The sequence below is a fragment of the Trematomus bernacchii genome, unplaced genomic scaffold, assembly GCF_902827165.1.
Source record: "Trematomus bernacchii unplaced genomic scaffold, fTreBer1.1, whole genome shotgun sequence".
Classification (NCBI taxonomy): domain Eukaryota; kingdom Metazoa; phylum Chordata; class Actinopteri; order Perciformes; family Nototheniidae; genus Trematomus; species Trematomus bernacchii.
Window position 1 is genome coordinate 4,552,118 of NW_022987685.1, and position 23,974 is coordinate 4,576,091.

General features: G+C 40.7%; 1 protein-coding gene across 1 annotated transcript in view; it reads left to right on the forward strand.

Annotated features, from left to right (window-relative positions):
- LOC117487904 (phospholipid-transporting ATPase ABCA1-like) overlaps nt 1-23,974 on the forward strand; it is a 129,215-nt gene that overhangs the window by 37,168 nt on the left and 68,073 nt on the right. Inside the window, exons 15-25 of the mRNA XM_034136666.1 lie at nt 1,371-1,593; nt 8,537-8,758; nt 12,885-13,089; nt 13,422-13,489; nt 13,833-14,071; nt 14,575-14,706; nt 15,247-15,386; nt 15,902-16,039; nt 19,512-19,735; nt 20,573-20,651; nt 22,755-22,957. Of these exons, the coding sequence (XP_033992557.1) occupies nt 1,371-1,593; nt 8,537-8,758; nt 12,885-13,089; nt 13,422-13,489; nt 13,833-14,071; nt 14,575-14,706; nt 15,247-15,386; nt 15,902-16,039; nt 19,512-19,735; nt 20,573-20,651; nt 22,755-22,957 (1,873 nt within the window). The remainder of the gene's footprint in view (nt 1-1,370; nt 1,594-8,536; nt 8,759-12,884; nt 13,090-13,421; nt 13,490-13,832; nt 14,072-14,574; nt 14,707-15,246; nt 15,387-15,901; nt 16,040-19,511; nt 19,736-20,572; nt 20,652-22,754; nt 22,958-23,974) is intronic.

Here is a 23,974-nt window from a genome sequence, read left to right on the forward strand (position 1 = left end):
AACTAACCTAGTCATTTCAAATATACAGTACTGCCGAAACCCATACAAATATGAGAACAGTGACAGTTGGCCAACTTTATAATCCCTTCTAGTGTCGCTTGTTTTCCGTTGTGTTTTGAACTTCTTGCAGCATTTTGTCTATGCCGCGCCTTTATGTTTCGTCATGTTGGTGAAGAAGTGTCTCCTTTTGCATGTTTTTTGGTCGCATTTGTGTTTGTATATTTGCATTTTTATTAAACTGCAGCGTTTTTCCTGATGGAAATGTTTGGGGCCGCTGTAGCGCATTTGCACCTGTTGGCCACCGTAGACTTCTGCAAAAAAAAAGAAAATTCTGCAAGTTTAATAGCAATTAAAGAAGATACGATACAATAAGGCCTTAAAAAATAACTTTGCCATAATTAAAAGAGAAAGTAGTTGCATGAAAATGTGCTGGACGTGTGCTTAGATGTTAAATACCTTTTACTTTGTGTTTTCTCTGTATGAGAGCTTTGCTTGCATTACACAGCCAGTATTTATGGAATGCAAGCACAGTGAGATGTAAAAATCTATACTTTGTCAAAATCTATTTGGTGTCTCTCCTTCACTGTCTAATAAAGCACAGGAAGCACTTTGTTATATTGCCTGGGGAGAAGATATTGACATGGCATTTTGGTGGCATTATGAATCTGGTTTAATATCGCCTCATTGTGTAGTAACAGCCTCCGATCATACATCACGTCTGGCAGCGCTGCAGCACTAAATGTTTGATTGAGCTGATGCACCGGGTTTATGAAGGTTAGCTCAGCGTGACGATAAAAACGCCTCGCAGGCAGCGAGTCCTCGGATACGACTCCATCGTCTCCATCGTCCCTCACGCTGAAAACATTACAAAATGATTCTCTCTTCCTAACCTGAGCACGTACAGGGTAATATTGCAAAAGACAACCTTTAAAATAAAGTAAGCGTGTAAAAAGCTGATTCTCTTTTTGTTTAGGGCCATTATCTTTATTATCAATTCATCTTTATTTCCCCTCAAATGTTGTAAAATAGTAAAAAGCTCATCAAACTCACCGTTAGCCCAAGGTGATGCAGCAATGTCTCTGTGCTGTTGTTGGTATTCAGCATTTACGTTCATCTGAGACATAAATATGAACCTGGCATTCTGGTATGGCCTGTATTAATGGTGGCCATCTTTGACCAAACGTGTCTGATTCCAGCTGTAACTTTGTTTATCTATGAAATTAACATGTTTGACCCCATCTGAAAACGTGAGCTTTTTGTCTTACTTTCTCTCGTACTTCCAAACTTAAAAAATAGACACAGAGGCATTTTCAGCAGATTAAAGAACCTTTTATTGCCGTGTTGCTTGACCTCTCTGCTGCTCTGTCCAGCTTCATCCAGAGCATCGGAGGCATCCTTCCCATGTTCCTAGTGCTGGCCTTCATGTACACCGTGTGCATGACCATCAAAGGCCTTGTGCTGGAGAAGGAGCTCCGCCTGAAGGAGGTGCTGCGCGCCGTGGGCATTCAGAACGGCGCCCTGTGGGCCGCCACGTTCTGCGAGAACATGGTTCTGCTCATGGTGCCATGTGCTCTCATAAGCATCATGGTGAAGGTCAGTGGAGAGGAGACACTCAGCGCAGATGCCCAAACACAAAGCATGCAGTATCAATATAATGCTCAAAGCTAGCCACTTGTTTTGCACTAAAGGTCTTCTATTTAATTGACTTTTGAAGAAGTATAACATCTTTATAATGCATAAAATAATTTTGATTTAAAGTGAACACAACAGGTGAATAAATAAATAAATAAAATGTAACGAATAGATATCACGAGTTCAGTATTTACATTAACTTATGTTATGTTAAATATGCAAATAAATCATTATCTACAGTAACGCTAACTTTAGTTAAACAAATAGACAAAGTTAGTCAAATGAACTCCTAAATATGGATTTTGGATGTTTTTGTTTCCTCTAAGATACATGCATCCAATACTTTTTTGTCACATTTGACCCTTTGACAAAGTATAGCCACTTATTTTTCATAAATGTCCATTTTGGAGAGTTATAACACCATCAAAGCTGCATCCTTGTGTATTGAAAAGTTGGATTTAAGTGGGACACTACAGGGAGTAGTAGTGAAACTTCCCCTTTTGATAATTTACATTTAAGACCAGTTTTATTTATGAAATGTTTTGTTAAAATATGCAAAACGAGGCATTATGCTATGCTAAATGTTGGTACATTTAGGAGAAGAACTCTACAGAAAGTCAGAGTTGTATTTCCTGTAGTCTGAGAAGCAGGAAAATATAAATCTGCTGCTCTGGTCAGAGGATTGTTCATGCTTTGTGTTTTGGTATTTTTCGCTGTTATTAATCATTACCAATTAATGAGCACAGAATCAAATCATTACCCTTAATTCTTCAAATCAGCCTCTTCAGTCTAATTAATTGAGCATGGAAGCAACAATGCAATTAAGTCAAATGAATATCACTGCTTCGTTTTTGCCCTTTTATTTCCTGTAATTGCATCACTTCTTCTTCTTTGGTGCTTCATATCATTGGAGGACTGAATGACATGAAAATGCATTTTCTCCCGCTCTAGTTTTGCACCTTTTACATCCCGTATGTTCATATCTTTAATATACACGGCTCTGATTTGTGAGAAAAAGTAAGATTAATTAACTCCGGGGTTATGTGTCAGAGAAATAGCCAAAAAAGATTAATATTTTATTTTTTCCGTGCTGACTAAAAGAAAAGTCTGATAATAGATTTATTTCTGCAGCCTTTGAGCTCATGCATAATGCACGCAGGCCGAAGAGTGTGAAGAACAATAGTGAAGACGAGCAACGCTATCTGAGCTTCATCACGCACATGATGCATAATACAGTCGAGCGCGATCATCTAATGCTCCCAACACCATCCATCACTGCACAAACTTTGAGAAAAAAAACGTTGTTCACAGAAAATGTGACCAACAGTAAGTCTTATTAGCTACTTGAACACGTTTTAGTTGTTTCAAGTTGCATGCAGTATTATTATTATTATTATTATTATTATTATTATTATTATTGCAGCACATCCTTCAGCTCCTTGTTCTGAAGCGTTGTAAACGACATAAAAATTATTGTTATTCTCGATCGGCCTAATCAATTTTTTGCAGTTTAATTAGGAAATGCGGCTGGCAAATAAAATGATATTTAAACAGCTGGGTGAAATGTAATTTCCCATCAGCATGATGTGTTTGGAGCCATCAGCCATTTGTAAACATTAACAACAATAAATTGAGTTAGATCAGAGCCTAGGAGGATGTGTATTCAGATCACAGGCCCGCTCTAAGTGATCATTTCACAGCCATTCTCATCGCATTAATAATAATAGCAAATCAAACGGCAATTATCATAAAGCTGTATCTGGATTAGGTGTGACAACAAACGCTTCTGTCACCTACACCTGATCCCGTGCACTCGGTCTCTTCTGTTATAGCAGTTATTATTCTGGAATCTGTTTTTATTAATAACCAACAGATCACTGAGGATCAACAACACACACACATACACACACGCTGCAGGGTGTCCTTGTTTTGACACATCCTCCAAATGCTTTGAAACTCATTAAAATGTGATGAATTAGTCGTGCACAACAACAGAGACCTCCTCTGTGTTATTGACGTGTCATCAATCACTCATGCACACAGGACTAAAACTAATTAATGCAATTAGACGCTATTGATCCAGAAATGTGAGGCTGCTGGAACATTACATTTACTTTCAAACTTAAAATCCCATTCCTCTCCCACACACTCCCCCCCCTCCCCCCCCCTGTCTTTTGCGTCAAGTGCACTTCAAACTACATGCCTACATACTTTCAGAAGTTTTATTTGTACATTTTAAGGTTTTCTTTTTATCAGCACTATGGTGAGAAGTGTGTCAGTTTCCTCCTGGTGCGCCTAACACCATGTGTGTCTGAATGCCTCTCCTCTGGACAAGGAAGTCAGCAGGAGGATCATGGAGATGTGACTGCACGCAGAGATCATTACAATCAGGAAGCTTATAGATGTGATGAGATCTCAGCCAGGAGATGCAGTCTGCACAGTGAAGCCTCTCTGTGACAGCAGTGATAATCAATATGATCTATATTAACATACAGTAGGATCAAATGAGCATGTATCAAATCATAGTGATACAAATGTGGCTTTACACGGCGTTCAGGCATATTTCAGTGTCTTTTTTGTATACTCTAGGTTTTTTAACACTACATATTTTTACCTTTTAAAATATGAAACAGCCACAGGAGAAAAAACATAACGCAAGTGCAGGTTCAAGGTTCAAGGTTCAAGGTTCTTTATTGTCAATCTGACATAGCTACAGAGTAATTATGCAGTTGAAAATCTTATGTCACAGGCTTCTCCAACAATGCAACATAATAACATAACATAATAACAATAAGAGCAAGAGCAATACAAAAATAATAATAGTTATAAAAATGAAATAAAGTTATGATGTGGAATAGTGCAGTATGAGTCTATATACAAGTTATTGGAATAATATATATATATTAGGTATTAGATACATACTACTGAGTAGCAGTTGAATGTTTGAAGTTGTTTCAACAGTTCAATTTTTGAACAGTCTCACTGCCCGCGGGAAGAAACTGTCTCCGAATCTTCTTGTCCTTGCCAGGATGCTGCGGTAACGTCTGCCAGACGGCAACAGAAAGAACAGTTTGTGGCTGGGGTGATGGGGGTCTTTGATAATCCGTAGTGATTTCTTCCTGAGCCGCTGGGAGTAAAGGTCCTCCATGGATGGCAGCTCCGTCCTGGTGATGTGCTGTGCAGTTTTCACCACCCTCTGTAAAGCCTTACGATCGAGGTCGGTGCAGCTGCCGTACCAGGCCGTCATGCTGCCAGTGAGGATACTCTCTATCGTGCACCTGTAGAAGTTGCAGAGTATCCTGGAATCCATTTTGAACCTCCTCAGCCTGCGGAGGAAGAAGAGCCGCTGTCGAGCTTTCTTGGTGATGGTGGTGGTGTGAAGAGACCATGTCAGGTCCTCAGTGATGTGGACCCCAAGGAACCTGAAGCTGCTGACTCTCTCCACCGTAGTCCCATTGATGGCGATGGGGGCGTGTCCCTCTCCCTGCTGCTTCCTGTAATCCACAATCAGCTCCTTTGTTTTGCTGATGTTGAGATGGAGGTTGTTCTCCTGGCACCAAGATGTCAGGTTTTCGACCTCCTCTCTGTACGCCGTCTCGTCATCGTCTGTGATCTGGCCGATGACAGTCGTGTCATCAGCAAACTTCACGATGGTGTTGGAGCTGTGTGTGGCCACGCAGTCGTGGGTGAACAGGGAGTAGAGGAGAGGGCTGAGCACGCAGCCTTGAGGGGCACCGGTGTTAAGAATCAGGGTGGAGGATGTGATGTTTCCCACCCGCACTGCCTGGGGTCTGCCCGTCAGGAAGTTCAGGATCCAGTCGCAGAGGGCGCTGTTGAGCCCGAGGTCTCTGAGCTTGATGGCCAGCTTGGAGGGCACAATGGTGTTGAATGCTGAACTGTAGTCAATGAACAGCATTCTCACATATGTGTTCCTGTTCTTCGGGTCCAGGTGTGAGAGGGCAGTGTGGAGGGTGAGGGCTATGGCGTCGTCTGTGGACCTGTTTGCTCTGTAGGCAAACTGCAGGGGTCCAGAGATTCAGGGAGGGAGGAGGTGATGAATAATTTGACTAACCGCTCAAAGCACTTCATTATGATGGAGGTGAGTGCTACTGGGCGGTAGTCGTTGGGGCAGGTGATGATTGTCTTTTTGGGGACAGGAATGATGGTGGAGTGTTTAAGACATGTGGGGACTACAGACTGCAGCAGGGACCTGTTGAAGCTGAACTGCACACACCCTGAGAACACGGCCAGGGATGCCATCAGGTCCAGGAGCCTTGTGTGGGTTAACCCTTTTAAAGGATTTACACACATCTGCCCTATTTAAAACAAAAGGGCAGTGTAGCTCCTGGTCCCTCTGTACCGCCACAGCCTGGCTGCTCTCAAAGCGTGCAAAAAAACTGTTTAGCTCATCTGGGAGAGATGCGCACGCAGACACTCCCGCAGCACCCCCCGCTGCTCCTTTGTAGTCAGTCATTGTCCTTAGTCCCGCCCACATATTCCTAGTGTTACAGCCTTTGAAGTCAGATTCCACCTTCTCTTTGTACTGTCTCTTTGCATTTTTTATTGCTCTCCGGAGATCATACCTAGACTTCCTGTACTCCTCCAAATCTCCCGCTGTGTGCGCGAGAGTGCGCGCTTTCAGTTTGCCGCGCACCTCACCGTTTACCCAGGGCTTTTGATTTGGGAATGTCCGTACAGAAACCTTCGGTACCACGTCATCGATGCATTTCCCAATGTAGCAGATGACAGTGTCCGTGTGTGTGTTGATGTTATTGTCCTCAAACACACTCCAATCCGTAGATGCAAAGCAATCCTGCAGTGCTGAATCTGACTCCTCGCTCCATCGTTGTACTGTCCTTGTTATCGGTCTGTCCCTTTTAAGTTTCTGCTTGTAAGCAGGCAACAACAGTAGTGAGATATGGTCTGATTTGCCGAAGGGAGGGCGAGGGAGAGCCTTATATCCATTCCGGAAAGGGGAATAAACATGGTCCAGTATGTTTCCTCCCCGCGCGTCGGGAAGTTGATGTGTTGGTAATATTTGGCAAAACCTTCTTCATGTTGGCGGTGTTGAAATCTCCGGCCACAACGAACGCCGCATCTGGCCGTGAAGTCTCGGTTTTATCAATAAACCCAAACAGCTGATCGAGTGCCGTGTTGTTGTCGGCGAGTGGCTGCGGCGGGATATACACTGCTGTTATCACAACAGATGTGAATTCCCTCGGCAGATGGAAGGCCCGACATGAGATCATGAGGTGCTCTAGCTGTGCGGAACAGTCCGATGAAATAATCTTCACATCTGAGCACCAGTTGTTGTTAGTCATTACACACACACACCGCCTCCCTTACTTTTCCCCGAGTTTGCAGTCCGGTCCTGACGAAAAATAGAGAATCCGTCAGGGACAATAGCGGAGTCCGGGATAGCGGGGTTGAGCCAAGTCTCAGTGAGAATTAACACGTTACAGTTCTTAATGTCCCGTTGAAAAGCAATCCGGCTTCTGAGTTCATCTAGCTTATTTTCAATGGATTGAACATTAGCCAGAAGAATACTCGGAAGAGGGGGCCGATTCTCACGTTTTCTCAGTCTGACCAGCAACCCGGCCCGGCATCCCCGCTTTGTCTTCTTCTTGCGTCTCTCAGGTAGAACAGCAACAGGTAGCCATGGTGAATCTCCATTGTCTGTCGGAGGGTTAATATTGTCCACGAAGTTTCGCAATTGGAAAAGTTCCTCTCTGCTATATTGTATGGCAGAGTAGGTGCGGTCGGCTAGCATGTTGCGAACCATGTTAAAAGTAAAACGGCAAAAGTAAAAGAAATATGTACAAAATACGAAAATGGGCAAAGTTGGAGAGGAGCACAAAGACAATGCGGCCATCTTCACCGGCGCATCTGACGGTGCTGTTAAAGGAGAGATGAAAACAAAACCTGGAGACAAAATGAATAAATAATGAACACAAATTATATATGATTATATTATATTATTATTGAAATACAAATATGCATCAGCAGCCATACTCCAGACCCAGGTTTATGGTGCTCCTGATGTGCAATGCATACATGTACCAGGATGCATTGCAAGCCTAACAAGTCTAGGAGTTACCAAATGTTGCCTCTTCCCGCTGCTTCAAGGCAGGCTAATATAAACTACAGATGAGCCGGTAACATTAACAAACTATCATAACTTGTAAGGTAATGAAGCGTTAACGGTATTGCACATGAGCATTGGTGTTCCACGAGTCATCCTCCAGACCCCCCGTTATAAGCTGCCCCCGGCTCCCCCCCCCCCCCCCCCAGGTTCCTGCGCTCTCTGGCCCGCTCCCTGCCTTTATACATGACGTTAGCGTGGATCTACTCGGTGGCCATGATCGTGAAGGGCATCGTGGCGGAGAAGGAGGCGCGTCTGAAGGAGACGGTGAGGATCATGGGTCTGCAGGGGGCCATCTACTGGCTGAGCTGGGCGGTGTCCAGCCTGCTGCCGCTGGCCCTCAGCGCCGTGCTCCTCGCTCTCACCCTGAAGGTGACATGATTTACCATTGATTAGAGGAGGACCCAGCTCTACTTCTGCAGAGACTTCAGTCTGACATTATGTTAATGAGGACACAACGTTTAAATCACAAGGTTATAATCATAATTGCATCAAAAAGCACAATTTTCCAAACTGGGACTCTCCAGATTTAAACTCAGTAAAAATAGAGTAGGGTCCTCCTTCAAACTGGTACAGTAACAGAGTTTCATGTTGGCTTGTTTCACAAAAAAATCATATTTGAACCCTTTTAAAACTCTTTTACTCTGCCTCCTCCTCAAATAATCATCTTTAATCACACTTTCTGAATCTGTTTCCTCCAATCTCCTCGACTAAAACTCCAAAGTGTTTGCTTCAGTGTCATGTGTCTGCTTCCTGTGTCAGTACGGTAAGGTTCTGCAGTATAGCGACCCCTCGGTGATCTTCGTCTTCCTGCTGGTGTTCTGCCTGGCCACCGTCACGCAGTGCTTCTTCATCAGCGTCTTCTTCTCCAAGGCTAACCTCGCGGCGGCGTGCGGCGGCCTCATCTACTTCGTCCTCTACCTGCCGCACGTCCTCTGCTACGCCTGGAGGGACGTCATGGGCTTCGAGGTCAAGGTGGCGGTGGTGAGTCTGTTTTAATATCTCCTCCTGCTGTTGTCATACTCACCGTACTCTGAGGTATGTTATCAGCCACTATAATCACACTTTGGCAATCAAAGCTCTACTGTACTGTATATCCAAACAATCTTAAGTTTAATTATTAAAGATAAGATGACCATGCACACATGTTTGGCATTGTCCACATGTGAAGCCTTTTTGTAAAGGAGTAGGCCATTTAAATCTTAGATATTCCACCTAAAAACGTTTTGCGCATAAATAATAATAAAATAAATGCATACCTGGACTATTATTGCCACAAGTAAAGAAACTTATCCAAAGTAACTTTTGCTCTTCCTATTAACAAAATAAACTATATCTGCTCTATGGAGAAATGAACTTGTACTCATAGATTCCAAGAAGATAAATGGGATATATTTTGGAAAAATGTAGCTGTTATACATGGTTAAGATCTTACAATGTTTTTATTTATTATTATTAATTAATTTTAAATTATTCTTTTATGTTGAACAATTGTGCTGTATTGTTCCAATATCAAATAAAACATGAAAGAAAAAAATATACAAATGAAAATAAATAAATGAATACATTTCCACACAAATAAGTAATTAAATAAATACGTACAATGATTCATACATGTATTAATGTCTTATATATTATTTTTTTATGTTATCATTTTCACTGATTGTGCTCTATTGTCCCAATAAAAAAGAAAACAGATTAGATAAACATTTATTTAAGTGGCAGGGAAATACAAAATGTAAATGCAAAAGTATGAATTGTTTTCAAATTTAAAGATATTTGTAATTATGAATACTACTACTACTTTGGACGTGTGCAAAGTCCAAAGTAGCTACATCAGGTGCAGGTTGATAACGTTTTTCATGTTGAAAGGAAGTTCATCTACTCGATTATTTCTTTATAGATTTGCCCTCACCCTCTCTGCATAACTCTCATAATGTGTCTGCAAGATGGATTTAGAGTTTCTGTGAACTTTAAATATTAAATAATTTAGGAATAAATATTCATCCTGTCACTCTGCATTGCTTCCCAATTGTCTTGACATATTTTGCCACAAACCTGCAGAACTTTATTAAAACTGGACGTACATAAAGAAGGGAGTAGACGGACACAGTGAGGAAGATTCTCCCCCCTCTTCGCTCTTATCAAGATAAATGCTGCACCATTGCTCAACCTTCAGTGTAGCCTTTCTGTGACCTTTATGGAGCTGCTGCTATCATTTGTCCTCACGCTGTCCTTTCTGCACACAAAGACACAACATCCTGAATCTTCATTGATGTGTATCGTCCCAAAACTTCATCAGGTTATCTTCTCTTTTTTGTCCTTTCAACAATACGATATCAACTCGAGGAGAAGCAAACACCGTCGTGCTTTTATCTATCAAAGTGCATGTCGTCTAAGGCTGTTACCATTCAGCTGTATCCACAGAGTGCATACAAATGATTATTTTTTAAATGTAAGAAAAAATAGAAATTGAATTAAATAATTAAATGCATGCCTGAATAAATAGATGAAAATAATGAAAACTATTACATATTCATATTGTTTTTGTCTGAAAGGACTAAAAACGAAATGTTCGATTAGATTAAATGAGGTTAAAAAATACATTATGATATATCATTTTAAGGCTATATAATTGAGGCTTCCTAATAGACACGCTTTGAAATGTCTTGTACTTTGTTAAACCTGCTTCAAACCGACATCCAATAGAAATAACTTTGAGTAAGACCGTACACATTATTTCACTCTTTCCAGTCCATTTCCTTTTGCACTCTGCATGCAGGTGATGTATGCGTTTTAAATATAAAGCAGTGCAAACCTTTTTAAATCTCCACACTCCCCCGGCGCTTACATCTCCCTCTGCCTCTGCACAGTGAGATGGATCTCCCTCTGCTCCTCTAATTAGCATGAGCAATGTTCCTCTGACCAAACCACTATCCAGTTCATCCTCACACTTCATCACTGATCTGTGTGTGTGTGTGTGTGTGTGTGTGTGTGTGTGTGTGTGTGTGTGTGTGTGTGTGTGTGTGTGTGTGTGTGTGTGTGTGCAGAGCTGGGCTGAAACCCCATCGTGCCGAGGCATACAAATTGTCCCCCACATTGTCCTTGATAATGAAGTCTATAATTTCTAAAGATCACCTGGATTTATGAGAAGAGCTTCTGAGAGCAGCTGCAGGCAGGAATCACATCCTACCACTATCTACTGTACTTTTTTAATCTTTTTAATCTTTTTTTACCTGCACTTCTTAACGAGGTGGAAACAAGAGAGCGCCTAGAGCTATTCTGTTTTCTGGAAATATTTTCAATTAATCTTTCTGTCCTGGAAAAATCCTGAGGAAAATGCTAATTCCTGCAAAATCATTTGATATTGCTCAGGTCATAATTGATTCCTGCTTTTTCAACATCTGGACGCTCACTTTTTGTTAAGAAATGTCTAATAATGCGCTCTTATTTAGGAAACTCAATAGACCAACATAAGTACATTACTATTACCTACTAATGTTGTCCGTAAAGCAGATTGGGATTAATAAAGTACATCTTATCTTAAAAAAAGGACCTACATAAATAAACCAGTTTACTTACTCATCACAATGCAATGCTGATTTTTCTCTTAGTAGTTGTGAGTATCAAAATAATATTCTGCCAATGAACTCATCGATTCACGGTGTTGTTAAACTTTCCAGACTTTCTGTTCCGACATGTTCCTGCAGGAATAAAAACTCTTCCAGTTTATCAAATCAATCTTCGTCACACAGGAGCTGGTTGTGCTCCTGTCCGTCATGCAGCTGTCAGAGACGACTCTCTGCACAGCGCCGCTGATCGCTCTTCCTCTAACGATGCTCTGTGGCTGCAGCCAGATGAATCTGACATGTGTTCATGTGAGGCGCTTGTTTGGTCCGCCTCCTCCTCCTCTCAGAGCTATATAAGTGGCTGCTGTGGTTTTGTCAGCCATTCATTCCGAGGTCAAGGATGGTTGCCCTGCTGTCACCTCGTTCCCTGACTCTCTGCTGATTGCTTGTCAGAGGACAGAAGAAACAGGAAGCTGGAGGTCTGTGTCTCTGCAGCAGGTCGCTCCTCTTCCTCAGCCTGGTAGAGTAACACCGGGCAGGCAGTCTCCGTGATCGTTGCAGCTTCACAAACGCTGTGAGCAAATGAGGCGTGATGAAACAGCTGGCGGTGCGGAGTGATAGGCCCGCGGCAGATGATGTCTCATGGGCAAAAGCATCATTTGCAATTTCCCTCTGTACTGTATGAAAGCACCGACAAATCTCAGTTTGCAGCTCAGTCTCCATCTTTGTTCTGAAATGAAGTCCTGAGAGATGTTCACAAAGACAGCGCAGCAATTATAGCAGCTGAGCTTCCTTTTGTCTACCGCTGCCGATCAGCTGAGCGTGACCTCGATGCTCAGATTAAGTCATCACCTGAATCACTGAATGCAATGTCCTCTGAGTCGTTGCTTTGGAATGACGTTTCTCCTTTACTGCCGATAATTAGACGAGCAGATGGACACTACTTTCGTGTCAGGATGTAAAATATGGAGCTGGTTAGCTTAGCGGTCTGAAAAACCTAAAATCCCAATGTTACCTCTGGACTAGGCTCTGGTTTAAGACAGAGGGTGAAAAGGGTGCTGCAGCACAGGCGCCATAAAACAAATAAAGAGCTTTTTGAACATTAAAGCTTGGAAACATGTAGAGACACAACATACTTATATTAAACCTGAATATATGCAGAATATGTGCTATTCCTTACTAATGAATACTGTTAGGGAGTTAAAACAAAGTTTAAATCATAATAATTTTTTTACATGATTTCAAAGATTACAAGGAGGTCAAATAGTCGAGAATACAAAAAATGAATAATAATAATCTAAAAAAACACAACAAATGACTCCCTCGGTAGAAAGTACAAAATAAATAAGACAAAAACAATCGCAAATTAAATAATAATAATAATACCATTAATAAAAAAAACAATAATAAAGATTTTGAATCTTAGGTACATTAAATACATTTAAAAAATGCCGGTATTCCCCATGCTTGGTTAAAGTCCTGCACGCATTAACTCCTCCTCGCACTCTTTCTGATTTACCATGCTCTTGTTACTCCTCCAGAGTCTGCTGTCCTGCGTGGCGTTCGGGTACGGCTGCGAGAACTTTGCGAAGTACGAGGAGCAAGGCATCGGGATCCAGTGGTCCAACATCCTCCAGAGCCCGGAGGAGGGCGAGAGCTACACCTTCATCGTCTCCATCATCATGATGCTGTTTGACGCCACCTTTTACTGGCTGCTCACCTGGTACATCGAGAACGTCTTCCCAGGTATGCACTGTTATTAAAGCTGATTCATTTGATTGCACAGACACCTAATGATTCTCTTAGAAACTCAGTTAATGTACAGATATATGATTTTATAATACATGTGAGTTTTGCATTGGCTACATATGGATATACACATATACACAAATTGGTCATCCTGTCATTAAGAATATGTATGTTATTGCACAAAAACATGAATGAGATCACAATTCAATATGGATGCAGTCATGCAAACAGACTTAATGCTTTATAACGGAGAGACAGGATGTGTGGGGAGGATACATGAACTGTAATTCATATTTCTGAAGTAAAATGTGAATATTACCTGATCCCAGGTCAGTATGGGATCCCGAAGCCGTGGTACTTCCCCGTCACCGCGTCGTACTGGTGTGGGACCGCCTCTGTGACGACCGCTGCCCCCCCCCCCGCTGAAGGACCCCTCCGTAAACAGCGGTAGGTAATATGTGTGTGTGTCTGTGGGAATAAAGTGTTAGTTTATCGCGACGGTTCGCAAAGAAACAGCAACACCTGATTTGTCACTTCAGGTGAAAATGGAGTTGGGTGCTTTGTGAGGAACAGCGGTGTGCAACTCGTTAAAAAAAAATATTTCCAATTAACATTCAGAGGATCGAGTGAGGTGTCTTCACATGTTACACTTTTAAAGGAATAAAGAGTGTTCTAAATAAATAATTGTTTTAAGTTCATTTAAATGTGTCACTCTCAATATATCATTTTCTGTCAGTGAGGCACATGAAGATAATGAAGACATGTTTTATAAGTGTATGCATGTTTTGTTTGCTTGTGTGTCTGCAGAGTATCTGGAGAAAGCACCGTCCGATATGAAAGCAGGCGTCTCAATCCGTAACCTGGTTAAAATCTACAAGACGGGGAAGAAGCTGGCGGTGGACGGCCTCAGCATGGACTTCTACGAGGATCAGATCACGTCTTTCCTCGGACACAACGGAGCCGGGAAAACCACCACCATGTGAGTCACCTGTTGCTCCTCTAGAATTGTGTGCTCTGCATGTTTAAAAAAAATTGGGCAAATAGGTTAGAAGAGTTTTAGGATGACAGGGATTTAAAAAAAGCGAGGACACAAACTGTAGGTAAGACTAAGGGCTGCAGAGAAGAAGAAGCTCTGAGCGACTTTAACCAAAGATAACAGACGAAGGACTGTAGCACTGAAAACATGCACATGCTACTAAAAGAAGAAAATAGTTTATTTATGCTATTAGCTATTCACCTTTTTTCCATGTGAAACCAATTTGGAGAGACTAAAAACATTATTTTGTATTCATAATTGTATTATTTTAACTAAATCAAATAATGCGAGTCTCGAGGACTGGCCAAAAAAGTTCCAAATAGTTGTAGGTATATTGAGTTACTTTCCAGCTCTATAATTACAAAGGAGTTATGCATCATCTCTAAGCTTAATAATAATCAGAGTGTGTGTGTGTGTGTGTTTGTGTGTGTGTGTTTCCTCTGCAGGTCCATCCTGACCGGCCTGTTCCCTCCTACATCGGGAACAGCTCTGATCAACGGATACGACATCCTGTCTGACATGGACTCCATCAGGAAGTATCTGGGAATGTGCCCGCAGCACAACGTCTTGTTCAATGAGTGAGGGAAATCTGCAAGTTTAAACACTGCTATATCCATGCTTTCATTTCAGTGTTTTTAAAAGAAGAGATCGTTAGAGTGCAATTTAATAACATGCATAATGAGGGCTCAGTCTCATCATTATCCCTTTCTCTTTTCTCCTAAAAATCATATTTCTCCTGATGGCATCATTCCCAACTCGTATATTTCACCTTTAGCGTCTCTTCGGTTTCTTTCTCTGCACAAACTGATTACCTGCAAGTCCTACATCATAATCATGTCTGAATACCTGCAGATTACTTTCATTAATATTAATCCCTGACAGTCAACGCATCTCTATTAAACAGGGTTAAAATGCATGCACACAGAGAGATAGACATCACGACATATTTCAATCCCACTTTTCTCTGTCAGTTCCAAACGTGCACTTGAGAAAAAGCAGCCTCATCATCTTGCAGGATGCATTAATGTGACAGTTCTGGACATTTCAAACACTTTTACATAAATAAGTGGCAGGTGATGGCCTCTTTTATTGCTATTGATGTTCATTTCTCTTCCCAGGCTGACAGTGGAGGAGCATATCTACTTCTACGCCCGTCTGAAGGGACTCAGCCGCCAGGAGGTGCAGACGGAGATGGAGCAGATGATTGAGGATGTTGGTTTACTGCACAAGAGGAAGGATCTGGCTAAGAACCTGTCAGGTGTGTGTCTGGTGAAATTATGCAGTGATGTAAATTTCATTCTAGATGTGTTCATCACTTTCTGTGCTCGGTCCATTTATTTATTCCCCCTGGGAGGGAATATCATCTTCAGATTACCCTTTACTGCAGGGTGAAGCTGCACCGCACACACACCCCGCACCTGTGTGTCACAGGTTGTGTAATTCATTGTCTGGGGGACATGAGCTTGACAAATTGTCCTCGGTCACGGGTTACTTGTGAGCAAAATCACTGAAAATGACTCTGAAGGCTGATGCATGCCGACATTTCCGCTACATTAGCTCTGCAGCAGATGCATTTGGACTGAAGTAACCAGAGGAAGGTGTGTCTACTCCTCTGACATCAATCTTCTTGCACCGTCATGCAAAAGAGAAAAAAACAGATGTGTTCATCCTGACACATTTAGTATATAATCAGTTCCCATATTGTGTCATAAAAACACAGGAAATACTTTATTCTTTAAGACATAATACATGATGGAGGTTGTTCTGTTGCAGGCGGGATGCAGAGGAAGCTGTCTGTTGCTATAGCGTTTGTCGGCGGCTCAAAAATCGTCATCCTGGATGAACCCACAGCGGGTGTGGACCCCTACGCCCGCAGGGGGATCTGGGACCTGCTGCTCAAATACAAACAAGGTGAGGAAGAATCAACGCTCTGCCGCATTCATGTGCGTCCTTACAAATACTTAAAACGTGTTGTACTTCTAATGGCTTTGAATTATGGCTTAAAATGTGTTATTCTTGAGGGACTGACTTGTTTTAAAGAAAATCAGGAATTCAAATAAATGTACACTTTGTTAGAATTTGTGTTGTTCACATTTATATATAATAAAGGAATAACCATAATAATTATAGTATTCCTGCAAAGACTTAAATGGTCAGTAAAACGTTCTCATTTTATTCTAAGTGGCATTAAAAAAGGTCTTGAATCTTAGTTGTCTTGAGCTTTGTCTCAGGCTGCTTTAAGTGTTACTATAATTTGTATTTGTTTTGATACTTTACTGGAGGACATAACATAAATATACGCTAACTTACTAATGGTGTTGTTCACAGTTCACAGCCTTTAATATACGTGAATAATTTCAGTTTGTATATTGTACTGCAGGAATTAACATAAATACACACTAACCTACTGATAGTGTTCATATTAAATGATAATAATGAGAACAAGAATACATCTACAAGAAAAGAAAAAGAAAACTATTATAACAATAAAATACAAACACAAAAAATAACTTTTCCAACCAGAGCTGAGCTACAGCTAAACTTTAGCGCTTTTATTGTGTATATTAACATTCGATTAGGAGAGTTAAGGGTAATGACAGTATCCGATTGGCTCTGTGCCTCTCTGCAGTGGGTGGACAGAAATTGTAATTTGTCCTGGAACAGAAGTGAATCTGAGACGCTTTAATTGACATTTCTATTCAACAGAGTCTGTAATTGTCTCCTCCATCAGTCAGCGTTATATACTGTGTGTCTCCTGCTGCAGGACACGGACATTACAGCAACATAAACCCAACACTTGTCCAAATGTTGAATGTGCATTGAGTGACATGCCGCCCTCTCTGTCATTAGCTCATCATTAGCTTCCACAGATAACTCAGCGTTAATGAGAACTCCCACATCCTGTTAGTCCTCTAATTGGCACATCAATACAGAGTGTGTTTTTTATAGAAAATTCTACTTATTTGTGGCTCTTCACAGCTAATTAAGCGTGCAGGCTTTTCAAACAAGTGTTTTGATTGAATTGGCTTTCCCTGAGAGGCCTCCTTCTCTTTTATTTGAGCTGGAAACCACCACACAAATATGACATTTTTGTTAAAAAAGCAACCAAACATGATTTAGATTACACAGCAAATTAAACTAGATTTCTCCCACTGAATTTCTTGGAAGTGAAAAAAGAATTAGCACCTCTGAAGTAAAGTTATTACGATTGAATTAGTGCTTGTGCAGTGAAATTACATAAAGCAGCTCGTCTAAAATGCAATAAACAGAATATTACAGCGGCACAGTACAGCACTGAGATTACATCTGACACATGTAGGAAGGTGATTCACTTTGAGAGAAACAAAGCTGCAAAGAAAATCATTTCAGAGCATGCAAACCTACTATAAGTTATATTTATTTATGTGGATGCTGAGTGCAGCTGTATGTATCTTCGTCCATTCAGAAGCAGTTACACCATATCTGAATCTCTTCCAGTGAACAAAATGAATTATTTCAGTTTATTCTTTATTATATTGAAATGGAAACTAAATAATGTGCAATGGCTGCGTGGGATTCCTCTGGTTCCCTCACACAGTCTGAAGCGTGCAGGTTAATAATAAGATTTGTTAATAACACCCCTGTGTGTGAATGTGAGCCTGCACAGTGTCCCCCGCTGTAAAAAAAAAAACCAAGATAATAGAAGGACGGATGATTTCCACAGACGGCAGTTAATAAAGTTTTGCACAATAATTCATCTTTCTGCAGAAGTACATAACATCTGTCCAGGTTGTAAAACCCATTCCTCTCAGGTTGATTTAGAGGCGAGGAAGCTGAATAACGGAACATTTCCCGCCGCTCTTTGCTGTGCGAGTACTTCCAATTTACCTGAACTGCTTTTGATATATCACTTTCTGCTGTAATGCACCACAAAACACGATAAATCAGAAAACCTGAGTGGGCCGTCTGCAGTCCAAACACATTTATTTTACTCCAAACTCTCAGAGGATGCTGAGCCTTTAGATTTTCCTCTTGTAAAGCATAACAAATCCTGAGGAAAATTATGTGTGAGTTTGAGCGTCCAAAACATCTCCTCACCCCCTCCCCTCATCAGCAGCGCACTCTCCCCCATATACTAAATTGTTCTGTGCAGCTCAGGGATCTTTTGGGGACTTTTATTCAGAGGACTTGCTCAGCACAGCATTAGCGAACAATATTTAACTGAGGAGGGATTTAGCAGATTAGCTGGTGACAGGGCACAAAAAGGGGAGGAGTAGGAGGAGGAGGAAGGGGAGGAGGGGAAATAGTTGGCCAAGCAAAATGTGGAGCTGCAGCTGAAGACGTCTGAGTGTACCCCCGAGATATATGTGACCTGCGAGGGTTTAACCAGCTCAGCAGCCTTCTGCAATAAACACCAAATTAAGTGAAGATATAAAAGTGCATGTTCTGAGATTGGAATGCCTGATATGGGACAGAAATGTGCGAAAGATATAGAAGAGTGTGCAATGTTTACAGTGTGAAGATAAACTAGATGTGCTCACATGATGTGGATAAAAAAGTGTCTATCGGGGGAGTTCAAGTTAATCACTAATTGAAAATCTGTCTAAAAGTAGCAGCGTGTACATGCATGCATTGTAACGAATACCACGGCACACAGGGTGGTGTTGCATGCCGTTGCACATAGCCACCATCATTACTAAAGAAAAAGCTTCTGTTATTATCTTTAGTTGACCTTTGTGGCATTACTAGCTGTACAAACACAGTCTGCTGAAAGTGTCTGAGTTGAATCGGGTTCCTTTTTGTCACTAAACGATGAAAAGATGAGGTTAAATGTTTTAAAAGTGACTCCATAAAAAGTGACTCTGCAGAGTCCCAGCCATGCTGAGACTTCATTACACTCCTTCCCTCTGTCTTGGTGTACGTGATAATTAACGCTTGTTATCTGATACAGCGTGATATTATAAGGATTTGCACATCTGTGAATAACCTCGCAGTACATGCTGTCGTTGTCATTGCAATCAGTTTTCGTCGTCTCCGAGCACAGAGGAAATAAGACTCACAGAAACGCTGGAAAGCAGGCTTAGTGTGGCCTTTATCATCATTTTAATTTTGTCCCAGATTCACACCCACACTCCTCTGGAGCTTTGTTGCCATGCGGATCTGCGTTGGTAAAAACAGTGTGGAATTGGCAGAGAGGAGATAAGAGAGCACCATGCAGAGACAGATTGTGATATTGGCTTGACTCGAACACTTCTGATCCCAGACATCTTTTCTTGTCAAAACAAACAAAATCCAAAGAGGAGCTTTTTTTTAAATGTCCAATCTGTGCTTTAATTTGATTATATTTGCAATCCAGTGATTCTCTCTCTCACTGAGTCCATTCACTGATGTGTTTCCTCCTCAGGCCGCACCATCATCCTGTCCACACACCACATGGACGAGGCGGACATCTTGGGGGATCGCATCGCCATCATCTCCAACGGGAAGATGCGCTGCTGCGGCTCCTCGCTCTTCCTGAAGAAGTGCTTCGGCAGCGGCTACTACCTGACGCTGGTGCGAGAGGGGAGCGTCAAGATGGCGGCACAGAGAAACGGGATCATTCAGAGTCAGGTCAAGGATGTACCGACAGTAAGAAAACCAAATAGAGACCAAATATTGGCAATTGACAAAGTGGAAACATCATTATGATATGCTTTTGTTTGTCACTAGTTTTGTCCAAGTCTACCTCTACCATAACCAACAAATGTGGCACTTAAATAATGTATTTTTAGATTGTTTTTTAAATAACCTATCGACTAAATTGTGTCACCATGTCTGTCCAAGCTCTCTCCTCCTACACATGCAAACAGACTTAATCATGAGAAAAGTGGCACTTTAATGATCAACACAGTGTCTAATTCTCAAATGTTTTTCCTCAAGCCCCGTTTTTTAAATGTTTCATTTGTATATTTTGATCGATTGGCAATTGATATAAATATATGTGACTTTGTTAAATCAGCATATATTGACTGCAGGTGCCTGAATCGAATAGAAATTATGGCAGACTGTCATATCAGCAGGAATCTTTCAAATATAAAAATGTAATGAAAACTTGTGATTTACAGGCCTTTACAATGAGTTCCTCAAAGTAGGTAATCAGACCCATTGATCTGGTCCTCTACAATAGGCAGACACATTTAAATATTCAACATTTTTCTTAGTCACCCTATCAACAATATTTCAGATGCTGTATTTATTCTTCGATTTGAGATCAATCTTGTCCCTAAGATCAATTATAAATATTCCTCAGATACCTTTTTGTTTGTCTTCTTTAGTGTGTATGTAGTATTTCCAAAGGTAAACTGAGACATTTCCTGAAGCCACAGCCCAATACTCCTAATACTCTTCAATGTTAATGTTTGATAGAGTCTACTAAACATGTTGTTGTTTACAGATGTGTCCTCTGTGTTTTTATGTCACTAACAGGAGAAAGACTTCACCTCTCGCAGCAGCAGTCCAGATGACGGCATCGGCAGTCAGACCTGGGCCAACTCGGACCCCTCAGGTACAAACTGCATCTCCTTTCCTGCCTCCATATTTCAGGATTAACTCACCTCACCGTCTTTTGTCAAACCTTGTGTTAAATGTCACGGTAGCACACACAGAGTTAGCAGCTATAGCTCCAAAACCTCACAGGAGTCTGGGAACAGCTCCAACACACGCAAACAATAACCATAACACTCCTCAAAATGCCACCAACATCCATTCTCTCATTGATTTCTGTTCCACATTTCCAATTCCAAACCAGCAGACTGTACAGGAAAGCTGTTGAAATCATGTAACCACCTTAGAAGTGCACCTTAATGTCACACTGAAATGGTGAATACACAATTGGAAGTAGTTTATTGATAGAGAAAGACTTAGAGGAGCTTTGCGAATATAGAGAACTTGAAGACAATGTGGACATTTAAACATTAAATGAAGGGAATTCTATTTTGAATTTCTTCAAATAATTGATGACCTTGATCCAGAGTTCTTCTCCTTCCTTTTTATATTAAAGGGGACATATTCAGCTCATGTTCATATTAGTATTTTGTGCCTATACTATGACCCAGTATATTCTGATTGGTGAACTGGCCGGCTCTGTTGTGATTGGTCAACTGCCCACAGAGTGATGTTATTACAGTACGTTGTGAGGTTTTCTAAGCACATCCATGTGATAGCTTCAGTCTCAGGTGGCTGTTATCCTCTCCTCTATAGATTGGCCTTGGTCCTTCAAATTCAATAAAACATAACTAGAAACTAAAATGACATTTAATAAATTCTAATAAATGTACAAAGCTCTTCAGCATCAAAAGGTCTTTGGAAGGTTTTCTAATGATTTAATATATAAGTTGGCAACTCAAAAACACACAAAACACATGACAAGTCTCATTATTCTAATATCTTGTCACATTAATGCATAAAAAGAACATACAGGTCTGAAATAAATAGTTTGATCCATTTCCCGACTCATTCTTGTTTCAAACAATTCAAAGCATCTAGAGTAGACATTTTGATAAATGATAGCAAGAAAAAATATGAAACTACAGCGAAATGCTTTTCAAATCTTAATTGTAAAGTTTAGCTAATTTTTTATGTCCTTTATGATAAGTTATCAACCAATTATCATCTCGTAAATGATCTCGTATCTATAATCTCATTTTCCAGAACTTATTGTAGTTTTCTCAATGGAGTTTTATTATAATAAGTACATGTAAAGACACAGAGAATCAACACATGCTGCAGGTTGTTGGTACAGGTAACAACAGTAAGAGTTTATAATGCATGGAAAATAAATCAATACTCACATCTTCATAAAGATTCCACACATGATATTCAGATTGATAATGCCATAAATATCATCCTCACATTTCCTGAAGTGACAGCACATTCCTCTTTGTTACTCAGAGACAAACACACTCACACAAATAATCCAGAATGAGGCTGATCTATTTTGTTCTTCATAAATAAAGCGGCAGCAGCTGCTGCAGTAATTATGTCTGAGAGTTTCTGATCGATAATAGACGCTGTGTGTCTGCAACTCTGAGCTGATTGATTCTCAGAGAGACCGGCTGCAGAAATGTGTCTACAAATCTTTCCACTGTGTTTAAAGGTCAAAACCTCTCCATACGTTACTCCACTGCTCTAACATATTCTCTCAGATGTTTGCTTTCATTTGACTGATATTATTTCACTTTAAAGTTCTTTGAGTTCTCTGTAGGGCTACAACCAAATAGTATTATCAATTTATTGCAGGTTAAAGAACACATTTGATAAATAAAAAAATTAAATAAAATAGGAGAGATTTAAGTAAGAATTGATAATAAAAAGATCAAATAAAATAAATGTAATGTATTTATATTAACAAAATAAAATAAGAAAATCCAAATATCTTGTTTTGTCAGTCCAAGAAATGAACTAAAATGTGATATATAAATAGTAACAATAATGCATACAAGTAATAATACAATTGAATACACAAAGAAATCAACTTTAATGATATAAAATAGTAAAACTAATAATAACAGACTTTAAATATAACTATATATTCCCCACAGAGCTGTTGGTGTGTGCACAGGAACCATCCTGAGGTGTTTTCAGTAACTCTGTGTCTCTGGTTCTGCAGACGTGTCAGATGTTGGTCAGATTGTGCGGCGCTACGTCCCCGGGGCCGTCTTCCTGGAGAGCATCGGCCAGGAGATCACCTTCGTGCTGCCGTACGCCGGAGCCAGAGACGGGACCTTCGCTCTGCTGTTCTCAGAACTGGACCGGGCCTCCGCTGAGCTCGGACTCACCAGCTACGGCATCTCCGACACCACACTGGAGGAGGTACGGCTGGCAGAACAGCCTGCAGACCCTCAGAGCAGCTTAGAATGAGGCTACATAATATAATGCTATATGTGAGACAGAGATATGTCACCATCGTAAAAAAAAAAAGCAAAACTACTGCTTAAATCCTCCTGATTCTGAATCCTAAGGAATGCATGATCATAATTATGACATAAAAAAACTAAAAAGCTAACATTTTCATTCAAAATAATACACTAAATACAAACAATTTAATTATTGTTTTTCACATTTTTCTTTTATAATGACTGCAATTACACTTCACACCATATGCACTGTTTATTTCTGCTTCTCCTTGTCCTACCATTATTCTTCTCTGAGTCTGAAAATAAGCATTCAGAATGTTGGTGGACAGAATATAAATCACACCCCTCCCGCAGTATAAGAAGCAACCTTACATTTGAGCCTATAACTTACTCTCAGGTGCAGTCTCAGTGTAATCCTCAGGTTTGTTGAAACAGTTCTTTTTGCTGCCTGTGCTGCAGCAGCTCATCAGACGCTCTCAGCTGGAGCACAGAGAGAGGAGCGCTGATTAATGAGCTGCCTTTAATTGTGCAAACAGACGAGCATTAGAACACCACTGCGTCTTCATCACAGTCAGAGTGGACCAAGACAAACACACAGATAGGCAACAATCAACAGGTGTGCAAGCTAACTGGATAATTGGTTCAATTAGATTTGAAACTTAATGGATAATTGACAAGCACAACTCATGGCCTATGATTACATCAGGAACATAAAACATGTTTTTTATTAGCATTATTATTATTATTTGTTTCTCCCTCTCAGTATTTTGTCAGCCTTATGTTGAGACATAAAGCAGAGAGATGTTGGTTAATTATTTGTGTGTAACTCCGACATGAATTACACATCTTGTGGGCGATGTTAATAATTCCTTTTGAATGTCTTTCATTTAGACACCACAAGGTTTTTTACCCGTCATGTTTTCTTTTTAAATTCCGGCTGCACTTCAGTAGAAATAAGTGAGTGAAAGTGAAA